Consider the following 15,181-nt stretch of genomic DNA (forward strand, 5'->3'; position numbering starts at 1 on the left):
CCATTTTACATGGACCAGCCAATTAAGGCCCGCCCAGCATAATATGCGGCTAATACGCTACCTGTGCGGGCAGGGGGAGGAGGGAGAGCCAGGGCCTGTGCTCTTTCACGCATGCACGCAAAAGAATGCAGCAATCTCCCTGAGGCAAGGAGCTGTCTCAGGGAGATTAAATTGGTAATGAAAGTTTTGAATAAATTATCTAAAAAATTATTTAAACGTCCCCTCATGTGACAGTGTCATGAGCTGGGACATGTTTGTGCACTTCGCATATTTTATTTAATTATTTTAATAAACCTTCAGGAAATCTCATCTCGCCCGTTGGGTCCAACCCTGCACACTGACGGCAATATTCTAGCCCAAGTTTATGGAGGGTAGAAACTGGGAGACCAGCCAGGAGTGCGTTGGAATCGTCGAGTCTAGACATAACGAAGTCATGAATGAAGTTTCAGCAGCAGATGAGCTGAGACAGGAGCCAAGTTGGGCTATGTTACAGAGGTGGAAAAAGGTAGTCTTAGTGATGGTGCAAATATGAGGTCGTATGCTCAAAGTTTACAGAGCTTTATGCTTTAAGTACACTTATGCTTCCTACTTGAGACTGGTCCATTCTGCAGTACTGCCATCCAGAAATCTTAACAAACTACACTTGTTTTAATTAAAGTCTTTAAAACTTTAATTAAAGGATTTCTCCCTTTACGCCTTATCAAAGAAAGAAAACTATAAAATGTAGCTTGAAGATCTTTTTTTTAAAAGAAACAGTATGAATGTGAAGAGGCCAACAGTAGTACTTGCATGTCTTTCTGGGGGTGTGTCGCTCACTTTTCCACCCTACCCCCAATTTTTTTTCCTTCCCATTATTACTCTAACTTAAATGGTTGAGGGTGAGATTCCTTATTCTGAGGGATATTTTTCCTTCTCACTATTGTAGGGAATGCATCTGTTAATTATTCATTGCAATTTTCTGAAAACAGCCACTAAACTGTGCATGGGTATAACCCAGGATTATGTTACCAACAAGTTTCCTCTGTTCCTTTTGTGGAACTGTCTGACCTCTGCTCAGAACATCATCACCCATAGTGACCTGGTGCAGAATAGGAACATAGATTTGTGGACAATATAATGGGCATAAACCTTTTATTTCATGCACAATGGAGGCAATTTTCAACTTTCAGCGATAGCATAGAACAGGCAATATTGGATCAGCTGCCTACTGTACATCCCGCCCAACTTTCCTTTAAAGTCAACGCCATCACATTAAAGTTACAGGTCCTCCGATATGTTGTTTCTCCATTGTAGAACATCAAAACAAGTTTATTGTACAAGCTGTGTCACCAGGGTGGACAGTACATGAGATATACTTCAGAATATAGTTGAGGACATAAGTTACCTTAAGATCCCTGTAAAGAGCGATAATTTTAAAAAAAGATAAATTTCCCAGTGACTGACAGAAATAAACCAAGGGACAAGAATTCATATTTTAAGACTTTTGCTGTAACAAATAAACTATCGAACAACCAATTAAGATAATCAGTCAAGCTTATAAAGTGGCTCATTACACTTGCTAGAAGTGAGATACATTCATACTCAGGGACCTGTTCTCTGCAAACAAAAGCCTTGCACCTTTTTTGAAGAATGCGGGACCTTGGAGGCCTATGGTTCCCTGTTGCTTTCTACATGGCAATGCCTCAGCCAATCAGAGTCGACTTGCCAACCAATCAACACCCTTTTCTCAAGTAGTAAAAATTGTTGTGATTATTTGAAATTTGGCATTCTTGAGTTTGTTCTGATGCATGCAAGATGAAAAGCTTTGGCAACATTTCTCTCTTTTCAGCAATATTTGTTTTTTTTTTACAAATAAATTAATAATTTGAAATTGAATACACCTATTAAACAGTCTTTAGTTTCCAGTGTAAGACCATACAAAAAGAAATTAGCTATGCTTGTGAAAACTGAATTGTGTGACACTGAGCTTCACCAGATTGGTTAAGTACATTCTTATTAAATTCAAATTTCTTTTTAAAATGGACACTGCGGATGCTGGAAATCCGAAATAAAAACAGAAAATTCTGGGAAAACTCAGCAGGTCTGGTAGCACCTGTGGAGGGAGAAACAGAGTTAACGTTTCGAGTCCGTATTTTTCTTCAGAGCTGCAAGTGTAAGCTGTAAGTTTCAGCAGCAAGAATAGATTAAAGTATTCTTGTCGCTGACCTTTACAGCTTACACTTGCAGTATTGCACCAGTTTAAAATTGTAATAATGGCAGGACTGAGTATTTTTTTCTCCTTCATTTTTTTGGGATTTTAGCAACACTGGCAAGATCACAATTTTAGCCTGTCCCTAATTGCCCTAAAATGGGAGATGGGCTGAATTCTTGCTTTCATAGGAAAGGAACATAAGAACATAGAAATAGGAGCAAGAGTAGACCATCTGGCTCCATGAGCCTGTTCTACCATTCAGTATGATCGTGGCTCATCCTTGGCCTCAACTACACTTTCCTACCCACTCCCTCTATTGCTTGATTCTGTGAGAGACCAAAAAACTGTCTATCTCAGCCTTAAATCTATTTAGCAATAGAACATCCACGACCCTGTGGAGGGGAGAATTCCAAAGATTCGCAACCCTCCAAGTGAAGAAATTTCTCCTCATTCTCAGTCTTAAATGATTAGCCGCTTATCCTGAGACTGTGTCCCCATGTTCTCGACTTTCTAGCCAGATAAAACAGCCAGGTGTCTACCCTGTCAAGCCCCTTCCCTCAGAATCTTGTATGTTTCAATGAGGTCATCTCTCATTCTTTTAAACTTCAGAGAGTATAGGCCCAGTTTACACAGCTTCTTATCTTAGAGCAACCCTCACATCCCAGGAATCAATCTAGTGGACCTTCGCTTTACTGCACCCAATGCAAGTATATCCTTCCTTAAATATAGAGACCAAAACTGCTCACAGTACGCCAGGCGTACTCTCACCAAAGCCCTGTACAATTGTAACAGGGCTTCCTTATTCTTGTACTCCACTCTCCTTGCAATAAAAGCCAACATACAATTTACCTTCCTAATTGCTTGCTGTACCTGCATACTGACCTTGCGTTCCTTGTATGAGTACACCCTGAATCTCTGAATATCAACGTTCACAAATTTCACGCTTTTTAAAATATATTGTACTTTCCTGTTCTTACTATCAAAGTGGAATAACCCTACATTTCCCCACATTATATTCCATCTGCCACCTTGTTGCCTACTCATTTAACATGTCTATATCTCTCTGAGGCCTCTTTATGACCTCCTCCAGCTTATATTCCCACAAAAGGTTAATACACAATTTAAAGGTCTCATGGAGTTGGAGATCAAACATTATCCTGGCGAGAGGTTTGGTTAACAGACAGGAGGGAAAAACAGGGCATTTTCAAGTTGGCCCCGTTTTTCCCTACTTCTTGCTTCCCGTCTGTTAACCAATCCTCTATCCGTGCTAATATATGATCACCAACTCCATGAGCCCTTTCAGTTGTGTATTATCCTTTTGTGTAGCACCTTATTGAATGTCTTTTGGAAACCCAAGTGTGCTACATTTACTGGTTCCTTTTTACTCTCTGACTCTTAATAGTTACATCCTCAAAAAACTCTAATAAATTTGTCAAACATGATTTTGTAAAGCCATGATGACTTTGTCTATCATACTATGGGCAGGGATTTACGTCCCGCGGGCAGGCACGCCATCCCGATCAGGCGTAAAATAGTGCACAATGACGTTGGGCGAGCGTCCTGACATCATCGTGCACTCGTGCGATATTTCGGTGAGTGGCTGCGTGCGAGAGTTGGCAGCTCACTTGCTGACAATTAAGAGGCCTATTAAGACCCTTCATCAATTAATTTAGACCTATTTTTTGCTACCCGTCCAACCTTACAGTTGGCGGGTGGGTGAATCGGCCAGACGGCCTTTTGATTTTTTAGCAAACCTCATCCACGGGAGGCTTCCACAATTAAATAAAAAAATATATAAATTTTTGGGCAGAATTTTTATTCTGCTGATGCCATTGTGAGTGAGTCCCACGTCGGGATGTTTTTTTCGGATTTTAAAAATCTTTCTTTTTGATTTTAAAATTGTTTAGCTCTCTGAGGCAGCTCCCTGCCTTCAGGGAGCTTTCAGTGCACGCTCCCCCACGTAAGCGCAGACTTTTGTGCTCGCCCTCCTCCCACCCCCACCCTGGCAGCGCTGAGGTTCTCAGCGCATGTTTCACTCTGGCTGGCCATTAATTGACCAGCCAGCATGAAATCACGGTCAGGGTCTGATCGTGGACAGTGGACCATTTCCTGGCTGCTCCCTGCCCACCCGCTGTGCCCGTCTGACAACCCGAAAATCCTGCCCTATGATTTTCTAAGTGCATTGTTAAGACTTCCTTACTAATAGATTGCAGAATTTTCCTGATGACTGATGCCGTGCTAATTGGCTTGTAGTCCGTATTTGCTCTTTCCCTCCTTTCTTGAATGGCGGTGTTACATTTGCTAACTTCTAATCTGCTGGGACCATTTTAGAATCTGTGGAATTTGGAAAATCATAGCCACTGCATCCAATATCCCTGAAGATACCTCACTTAGAACCCTAGGATGTAGGCCATCAGGTCCTGGGATTTGTTGGATTTTAGGCCCTCAACTTTCTCCAATACTTTTTCTCTGCTGATATTAAATATCACACATTCCTCACTCTTATTAGCCCCTTGGTCACCGTCTATTTCCACTATATAGTTTGTGTGTTCTACTGTGAAGAGCGACACACAATATTTGTCCAATGTCTCTGTTATTTCCACATGCCCCATGATAGCTTCTGCAGTCTCTGCCTCCAAGAAACCAATGTTTACTTTAGCTACTTTCCTTCTTTTTATATACTTGCAAAAGCTCTTACAATCTGTTTTTATATTCCCAGCTAGTTTGCTCTCACATTCTACTTTTTCCTTTTTTAATCAACTTTTTGGTGGCCCTTTGCTGGTTTTTAAAACACCCCCGGTCCTCAGGCTTACTACTATTCTTCGAAACATTATAGGCCTCTTCTTTTAATCTAATACTATCCGTAAGCCATGATGGATCTTTCTTTCTGAGCTTTTGTTTTTTAATGGAATGTATTTTTGTTGAACCCTTTGCGCAAAATTTTTAGCTTGGCGTGCGGGTGCGCGTTCACTCCGCTCGAGTGTTAAGTGACACACGTTGACATTGGCTGAGCGTCCCGACGTCAGTGTGCAGTGGCATGATAGTTCAGTCAGCAGGCGCGCCAGAGTCGGCAGCGTGTCCACCAACAATAAAAAAGCCTGTTAAGGTCATTAAAGAATCAATTAAGTTAAATTTTTCGCTGTCCATCAAACCTTATGGTTGAACAGGCTGAATGAGACAAATAAAAATAAAATAAAAGTTTTAAAATTGAATTAATAACATGTCCCTGCTCATGTGACAGAGTCGCATGAGGGGACATGTTTTATTAGATTTTTCAAATCTCTATTTTTATTTTTAATAACGCTTCATCTCCCTGAGGCAGCTCTGTGCTTCAGGGAGATTTTCAAGCGCACACTCGCGCGAATGCGCGAAGTTCGCACACGCCTGCTTGCCCTCCCTCCCCTGCCCGCACAGGCAGCACTGTGAAATCACCTTCCGGCCTCAATCGCGGGCAGTGGTTGGCTTCCCGACCGCCCCCGCCGAGCCCACCTGACATGGTCTAAATTCTGCCCTTTGAATTGTTTCTTTAAATGTTTCCCACTGTTTATTTATTGCCATACCTTTTAGTCCATTTACCCAATCGACCTGAGTCTGCATTCCCTTCATACCTATGCAGTTGGCTTTGTTTAAGTTTGAGGTTCTTGTTTGGGACTAGAGTGTCACCTTCAAACTTTATATGGAATTCAATTATACGACAATCACTTTTTCCCAGTGGATCTTTTACTGAGACTACTAATTAACCTTGCCTCATTGCACAATGCTAGATCTAAAATAGTTTTATCTCTTGTTGGTTCCACAACATATTGTTTGAGGAAACTGTCACAAAAGCATTCTACAAATTTATCTTCCTGACCATCTTTGCCAACTTGATTGGTCTAGTCTGTATGAAGATTAAAATCCGCTACAATTATTATATTACCTTTATGACAAGCTCCAATTATTTCTTGCTTAATGCTCTGTCCAACGGTGTAACTCCTATTCAGGGGCTATAAACTTCTTCCACCAGCGTTTGCTGACTCTTGATATTCCTAATCTCCAACCTTACTGATTCTACTTCCTGACCTAACCAAGATCCTTTCTCACTTCTGTCCTATGTCATCTTTTACTATCAGAGCTACAACTCCTTTTCCATTCTGCCTCTCTTTTTGAAATATTGTACACCCCAGACTATTTATTTCCCAAGTTTGGTTACCTCACAACTATGTCTCAGTAATGCTGCTTAGATCTAAATCAGTTATCTCTATTTGTGCCACTGGTTCATCTATCTTATTGTGAATACTTTGTACATTCAGATAAAGAACCTTTTATTTTATTTTTTACTACTATTGTTTACATAGAACCGATTGGCTTAAATACTACAAGCATTAAACTCTCTCCTTCCTGTCCCACACTTTGGCCAAGATTTTCACCATGACGGAGAGCCTCTGCGTCATCGTGAAAATGCCGGAAATGGCCAAAATTTCTAAATCCCACCCCTGAACCCGACATTTCCCATTTTTGCAGGGGCGGGCTAAGATTCGTGTGCGTGTTATTCGTGGAGGCAGCCGGCCATTCAAATCACCAGCTGCCTCCACTGAATTGGGATTTTGGTAGGCCAGGAGTGTGAAACCCTGAGTGTGCAGATTAGATTTGTTTGTATAGCCAGGTAGCCCTTTGGAGAGGTAAGGTACCCCTTTGGATAGGATACTGGGGCACTTTTTGGAGAGATAACACACCCTTTGGGAGAGGTAAGGCATGCCTTGTCAAAAGTGAACATGATTATGCACTTTTTACGCACAAATCCATTAGAACTCTCAAGCTGTCAAAGAACCGTTCAGCTGTCAAAGAACTGTCCAGGGATACTAGGTGAATTGGCATGGAGGGGTAAGGGCAAAGGGTGGTGGGTAGGAGGAATTAGCTGGCATGAGTTGGCACTAAGTTGGCATGGGACCATGGTGGGTAGAGGGCATGGGTTGGCATGGATGGGGCATAGGGAGTATGTGCAGAGATAAAGGGTGAGGGCTGGAGGGCTTTTTTTAAACTTTTAAAAAATTTAAACATAGTGCCGGAGCACAGAAGCAGGCCTTCTGTCCAGCCCACCTCCACACCGACAGCTTCCACACTTATTCTGGGGTCGCCCTCCCAAACTCCTATTTCCGCCCTTTGTCTGGGCCTTTGTCTTTCCCTAAGTTGCTACACTGTTCTATTGTCTTGACTTTTCTCTTTAGATTTTTAAATCTCCCTTCCTCTTCCTCCTCTCCCCTTTTTGTTTAAAGTCCTGTCCACAGCCCTAATTAGATGACTCACCAGAACGCTGATCCCAGCCCAATTTAAGTGAGCTCATCCCAATGAAACAGCTTCCGCTTTCCCAAGTACTGGTGACATTTTGAGTGGCTTACTGTACCACTTCAAGGGGAATGACGGGTCAGCTACGCAATGTTCTGACTGGAATTATGTGTAAATCAGACTTGCTAACTCCCTGAATTCCATGGTTTTATTACCTTAATTTCAAGATGGCATAAAATGTTCAAGTCAGATCTGATCTTTCAGTGCTCTGGAATCATTATTATAATATGGAGTACATCATCATGATTTTTAATCTAGAAATTTTTAGAGGTAAATGTAAATCAGCGGTACTTTAATTGCTTACATCTGGTAGGAGACTTTTCTGAATAGATCCTTTAGAAGACATGCATGATGAAAATATTATATCCATCTCTGCGCCCTTAAACACTGTTTGAGACAAGAGTAAGATAACATTACTTCATCAGATCTTAGGAAATATTGGTGTATGACCTCCTGACATTAGATATGTGGGGAGGAGAAGCTCGGTCATGTTCCAGACTTACATTAATTCCCTGGAGCAGGCAGCACTGCAGACCACAACTTGCTCGGCATTCTTCATTGATATCATTCCTCATTAATCACCTTATCTAGTTGTCCAGTTACCTTCAGGGATATATGGACAGGCATTCCTAGGTCACTCCAGATTGCCAGGATCCAACTCCCATCAACAAGCAATCTTGCCGGATTGTTGGGCACCGTCCCCAAATGGCCCCAGGTGCGGCCTCTTGGCATTGGAATTCCTGCCCGACGGCAGGCCAGGATGACAATCTGGCTGTTTCTGAGCAGGAAATAAAAGAAAAAAAATGCCATTGAGGTCTTGCAGCTAAATTCAGCGGGACATCCGCACCTAAGGTTATTGTTCCCCAACAGCACTCCCTCCCTGCTTCCCTGTAAATAGGGGCCCTTGTGTTGGCATTTACAATTGTGATAAGTACAGACTAAATGCAGAATAACATTGTCTGGACTGTACATTAGCAACTCCAGGGGAGTATTCAACTTCTATGCCATTTTTTCCCTTGTCCACAGCAACCGTGCTTAATAACATCTTTAAATTAGACTGTCAGATTGTGTTAATTTAAGGGGAATTTTGAATTATGCTCTCAGAGCTAGACTGCTGAAATTAATTTCGGAACACATCTTGCAGCCAGCAGGGGGAGAAGGTTTCCAAATTTTCAGTTTGTGTTTGATTCAACACAGCTCACAGAGGCGATAGAGGGGTTTTTGAACCCATTGTACCTTGCAGTTCATTGGGGGCCTAACTGTTCTGAACTTTGCATTTTCATCTTGTTTATCTCGCAAAGATGTGTATTTCTAAGCTTTACAGAATGTACTTTTTCATTTGGTGTTTAGTCTTGCAGGTCACCTGATTGAGTGCGGAGCCCAGTGTACAGGTGGAATATTTACAGATTGGCACCGAGTTCCTGACTGGTATTAAACCAATCTTTACATTTTTCTCTTTCAAAAAAATTCTGCAACTCATTTTCTTCTTAATTTTAATGTGTGCTCAATGTCTTCACAATTATATTCATGTTAAATTTTGAAATTTTAGCTAAAATTTTATCATCCACTGCCTTGTTTGTATCAGATAGTAAAGTGCACAGCTGAACAAATGCTTTCAATTTTTACAAAACATAATTGAAATTAGTTTGTATAAATAAGTTTATACTGTAGTACTTGTTGATTTAATTAATAGTTTAGAAATTAATTTAGTATGTAAATATGTTACAAATATGAAGTTTATAAGATTGTTACGTTTTGGAATTGTCTCTTAATTTAGGGTAAAATTGAGAAATGAAGGGGGTCATGTGAGCTGTTCTGACTTTTACCCAACAACAAGCTTGGTTGGTTTGATGGCTAAAAGTTGTTTTATGGGAAGAAGGTACAAGGTGTTCACGCCTGTAGACAATGGCAAGAGCATCTGTGATGACTGTAGGTAGACTAGTCTCCATCTCAAGGAGGTTTTAGGAATGTCAGGTTTTGTTAACGGTTGTATTTAAAACTGACTATTTAATTCTAAGATAGGTTGAGATCAGGAGTGTAAAGGACAGCTAATTAGCATTTCTACCTGAATACAATGAACTGGAAACCATAAGAGAAATCCAGTCCTCTATGATGAGCAGAAGTGATGGTAAATGCTTCTTCTTTATCTGCTGACCTAAGCACAAATACATGACTCACTGCCTCTGGCAGTCCCAAGAGAACATTCATAATTATGGACCTGGCAGAATTCTGAACTCTGGAGATGTAAAGTATTTAAAACAGAAATTGCTGAGGATTGTAGGGAGCGATGACTGTTAAATGCATCAGATGGTGTAATGTTGAGAGCTACATAGAGCAGGAAGATCCCACGTTTGAGTCCTGTGTGTGGAATTTCCACATGCATTGTTGGGTTGGAAGATCAGCAGGCCTCCTGGAGAAATCCATAAGCTATTAAAATTGGTCTCTTCTCAAGGGGTTCTTATGATCTCATGCTGAAGTTGTGGCAGGAGATTAACGGAGTTAAGCTGTTTTCAGTATAAGAAAGTGGTGGGGGGTGCTACAGTGCTCCCAGTGTTCCAGCGACTCTGCTGCAAAGTGCAAGCACATTGATGTCATCTGAGAGCAAGAGCATGTCATCAGGGCATCACAGGTTGCCTGATGCCAAAGATTAATTGCCTGGGCTCAAATTTGAAGGGTGACCACTTGTCTGAGGCACCAAAGAGTTGCACTGCTTGTGAAGCTTGACCTCAAAATCAGTCTGGAGCGCAAGCCAGAAAGTAAATGAGAAAGATTATAGAGTAGAATCAGAATAGTAATGAAGCATAAATATCCAGGATTTAAGGGAAGAGCATTCAGTCTAAGCAGTTTACCAGGATCTAATCTGGTCATTTAAAAATAATCTATCCTAAACTCATCTTCTGGGGCAAGCAGTTTATAAAGTTCCAATCTGAATTGCAGGATTCACCCAGTATAGTTACATTTTCATGACTTTTTTTTTAGATAGTACTGTTCTCTTGAATAGAAATTGCTTATCTGTTTCAATCCATGTCCCATCCATTTCCAGGGATAACATTGGTTTTCCCGTGGTTGAGTGTTCCTCTGATGGGAGCTTTGTCCTTTCTAAACCACCTAAAACTGGAGGACTGGTATCATTTGGTACTGTTGCCGAGCAGCTTGCATATGAAATAGGCAACCCCCGACGTTACCAATTGCCTGATGTCATCTGTGATTTCTCCCAAGTTACCCTGTCGGAAATACCAGGTCTGCTATTTCTATCACCTCTTTTGTATTCACAAAACTATGCTTCAAAATGGATAGTATTGCAATCTACATACATTCATTTATCATTGCAGCTCAGATTAAAAGACCTCAATATCATAAAATATAGTGGAGAAATTGTTTATTATATTGTAATATATTTAAATTGAAAAATTAGTTTGGACATTCTCAGCTTTATTACAATTGGGCAAAACTCTGCAGCATAAAAATTCCAGCAGCTATTGACCCTAAAATGTCACTCTGCAAGACCATTAACATTTTGGCTGTGGGAAATTAGAGCTTTCAAGACTGAGAACGATACATTTTTGTAGAGTAAAGGTATTAAGGCATATAGAGCTAAGATAGGCAAATGGAACCGAAGTACAGCTCAGCCAAGATCTAATTGATTAGTGGATCAGGCACAAGGGATGGAATTACCTACTCATGTTCCTAAATGGGAAAAACCTAACCTGGTACAGATGCACATTGGGTTAAGGCATACTGGTGAAGCAGAGTAAAGAAAGCTTATGACTCCAGTTTGCTCTGCAATGGCTAACTTCACAATCCAGAGTGGTAAAATTATCTATTTCTCAACATTTAATGTACCTCACATTGATAAAGATACCTTTTAAAAATAATCAGTAATGGAATTATAGCAATACAGGAATTTAAAAAAAATAATTATTGGGATATGTATATCGCTGGCAAGGTCAGCATTATTTCCCATGCCTAGTTGTTCTTGATAAAGTGGCAGTAAGCCACTTTCATGAACTGCTGAAGGTGCTCCCACATTGCTGTTAGAAATTAGAAAAAAACTAATGTATTGGCCTTAGAATGGTGGATGATTGCTTTCCATATAATGGGCCAAAATAGCCAGTGAACAAATGGTGTCTTGCCATTAATTAGACTTATTCTTGCCCATTCATTTTCCATGCGATCTTGCACTGAAAGTTACTGGAAATGCGAGATGCAAATGGTGCAGTGTCTCTGCAGGGCATCTGGGATGTGAGTGAGCAGAGCAAACGACTGGCTAAGGAAATGCCTGATCAAATTGAAGGATTGTGAAACAAATGGCAGAATCTAAGCAAGAAAGTGTAAGTTTAGAAAAGTGAATTCAATGTCAAATCAGGTACACAAAGCGAAATGAAGGGAGTGAAAAAGGATTGGATTAAGAAGAAGAGGAAAAATGGCATTATAAAGTTAATGTGTTTTTTTTAAATCTCCAATAATTGACAGCTGAGGGAATGATATGTATGACCTGATAGCCATTTCAGAGACATGGTTGCAAAGTGACCAAGATGGCAACCTAAATATTCACGAGTATTTGATATTTCGGAAGGACAGAAAGCTAGGAAAAGGTGGTGGTATTTCTGTTAGTTAAGGATGACATGAGTACAGGATGCTTAGATCAAGATGTAGAATCAGTTTGGGTAAAGATAATAAATAGCAAAGGTAAGAAGTCACTTGTTGGGGTAGTCTATAGCTCTCCTAACAGTAGCTATACTGTAGGACACAGTATACAAGAAGAAATAGTGGAGACTTATAAGAAAGGTACTGCATTTAGCATGGGTGATTTTAATCTTTGTATTAATTGGCTGAAACAGATTGGCAAAGGTAGCCTGGAAGATGAGTTCAGAGAGTGTATTTGGGGCAATTTCTTACAGCAATACATTCTAGTGCCAACCAGGGAGCAAGCTTTTTTAAATCTGGTAATGTGCAATGAGACAGGATTAATTAATGATCTCAATATAGAGGAGCCTCTAGGCCACAGTAATCATAACATGATAGAATTTCACATTCAGTTTGAGAGTGAGATGTATGGGTATATGACAGGTGTCTTAAACTTAAATAAAGGGAATTACAAGGGTATGAGGACAGAAATGGCTAAAGTGAGCGGGGAAAATAAATTAAAAGGTAGGTCAGTCGAGAAACAGTGGCTGACATTTAAGGAGATATGTCATAACTTTCAGCAAAGATCTATTCCATTGAGAAAGAAAGACTGAGAAGGCTGCACCATATGTGGCTAACTGAGGAAGTTAAGGATAGTATCAAATTGAAAGAAAAAGTGGACAATACTATGAAGATTAGCAGTAGGTCGGAAGATTGGACAGATTTTAGAAACCAGCAAAGAATGACTAAAAAAAAGCATGAGAAATTGGAGTATGAGAGAAAGCTAGCTAGAAATATAAAAACAGATAGTAAGAGTTTCTACAAGTATTCAAAAGGAAAAGAGTAACTTAAGTGAGTATTGATCCTTTAGAGGGTGAGACTAGGGAATTAATAATGGGAAATAAGGAAATGGCGGAAGCATTGAACAGATATTTTGTGTCTATCTTCACTGTAGAAAACACAAAAAGCATCCCAAGAATACCTGAAAATCAAGAGGCAAAAGGGAAACTTAATCACAATCACCAGGGAAAAGATATTCAAGAAACTATTAGAACTAAAGGCTGACAAGTCCCCTTGACCTGATGGCTTTAATCCTAGCATCTTAAAAGAAATGGCTGCAGAGATAGTAGATGCATTGGTTGCGATGTTCCAAAATTCTCTAGATTCTTGAAACTTGCAAATGTGACATCTCTATTTAAGAAAGGAAGGAGACAGAAAGCTAGAAACCATAGGCCAATTAGTCTCATATCTGTCATAGAGAAAATGCTAGAATCCATGATTAAGGAGGTAATAGTAGGACATTTAGAAAATTATAATACACTCAGACAGAGTCAACGTGGTTTTGTGAAAGGGAAATAGTGTTTGACTAATTTATTAAAGTTCTTTGAGGAAGTAACAAGCAGGGTGGATAAAGATGAACCTACAGATGTGGTGCACCTAGATTTCCAAAAGGCATCCAATAAGGTGCCACATCAAAGGTTATGACACAAATTAAGAGCTCTTGGTGTAGGGGGTTACACATTAGCATGGACAGAAGATTGTTTAGCTAACAGGAAGCAGAGAGTAGGCATAAATGGGTCATTTTTGAGTTGGCAAACTGTTATTAGTGGATTGCCGCAGGGATCAGTGCTGGGGCCTCAGCTATTTACAATCTATACAGATGACTTGGAGGAAGAGAATGAATGTATGGTCATTACATTTGCTGATGACATGAAAATAGGCAAGAAGGTAAGTTGTCAAGAGGATATGAAGAGTCAACAAAAGAATTTAGATAAGTTAAGTGTGTGGGCAAAAATTTGGCAGATGGCGTGTAATGTGGGAAAATGAGAACTTTTCCACTTCGGCATGAAGAATAGAAAACTAGTATATTCCACATCCATTTTCATTTTGTGATCTGATAATGAGCCTGGTACAGAGGGATCTGGGTGTTCTGGTACATGAATCACAAAAAGTTAGCATGCAGGTGCAGCAAGTGATTAGGAAGGCAAATGGAAGGTTGACATTTATTGCAAGGGAAATCGGGTATAAAAGTAGGAAAGTGTTGCTACAGCTTTAGGGCCCTAGTTATGCAGCATCTGAAGTACTGTGTACAGTTTTCTCTTTCATACTTAAGAAGGGATTTAATTGCATTAGAAGCAGTTCAGAGAAGGTTCACTTGACTGATTCCTGGGCTGAAGGGGTTATTTTATGAGGATTGTATCTTAACCCATTGGGTCAAGGGTTATGGGAGGCAGACAGGAAAGTGGAGTTGAGGCCACAATTAGATCAACCATGATCTTATCAAATGACAGAGCAGGCTCAAGGGGCTGAATGATCATCTACTGCTCTAATTCTTGTGTTCTTGTGATTCTACACTTGTAATGCCGAATTTTTAGTGCCAGAGAATTTGTTTAGTAATAATAAACAATTACCATTGCTATTATAAAGGGTTCTTGGACTGAAATGGACAAATCCTAACTTTCTGTGATGAGTTTAGTTCATATCTACTATTCAAGTAACTTCATGGCATTCAATACATTTGAATGGTATATCAAGGCATAAAGATATCATTTTTACAAGGCTAGAGGCAAAGCAGCACACCTTGGACAACACCTACCAGATTTTTTCATTTACCTTTCCTAGGAACTGCTGTGTGATTTGAACATAAATAACCCATTAGCCCCACCATTGTTTTGACAGGAAGATCTGGGCCATTAATTGCCCAGACTACCAGGAGGCTATTTGTTTCTTCACCAGGATGGAAGATAATCCAGATTGGAACTCTCAAGTGTATTTCTTAATTGTTGGCTATGCAATTCCATCAAATGATTCACAAGGGTAAATTGGCTACTCACCATTATGACTGGTGATGTCTGCAAATGGGATATATGGCACAGAAACGGGCATTCAGCCCAACCAGTCCACGCCAATGTATGGTGACTTAGAAGAGAGTTTATAAATGGAGAACAGATCCAAATGTATGTATTTGAATATTTTTTTGAAAGGTTTCACTTTGTATGGCATTAATTTTATTGGATTATGTTTGCAAACCAGTTTAGA

At 40.1% G+C, this 15,181-nt stretch overlaps 2 protein-coding genes across 2 annotated transcripts in view; both read left to right on the top strand.

The window, feature by feature from the left end:
- Positions 1-15,181, top strand: part of fgb (fibrinogen beta chain) — a 285,364-nt gene that overhangs the window by 235,710 nt on the left and 34,473 nt on the right. The window lies entirely within an intron of this gene.
- Positions 1-15,181, top strand: part of LOC144680621 (uncharacterized) — a 188,906-nt gene that overhangs the window by 79,814 nt on the left and 93,911 nt on the right. The window contains exons 8-9 of the mRNA XM_078542247.1: positions 8,867-8,944; positions 10,560-10,756. Coding sequence (XP_078398373.1) covers positions 8,867-8,944; positions 10,560-10,756 — 275 coding nt within the window. The remainder of the gene's footprint in view (positions 1-8,866; positions 8,945-10,559; positions 10,757-15,181) is intronic.

Source organism: Cetorhinus maximus, chromosome 1 (assembly GCF_964194155.1).
Source record: "Cetorhinus maximus chromosome 1, sCetMax3.hap1.1, whole genome shotgun sequence".
Classification (NCBI taxonomy): Eukaryota; Metazoa; Chordata; class Chondrichthyes; order Lamniformes; family Cetorhinidae; genus Cetorhinus; species Cetorhinus maximus.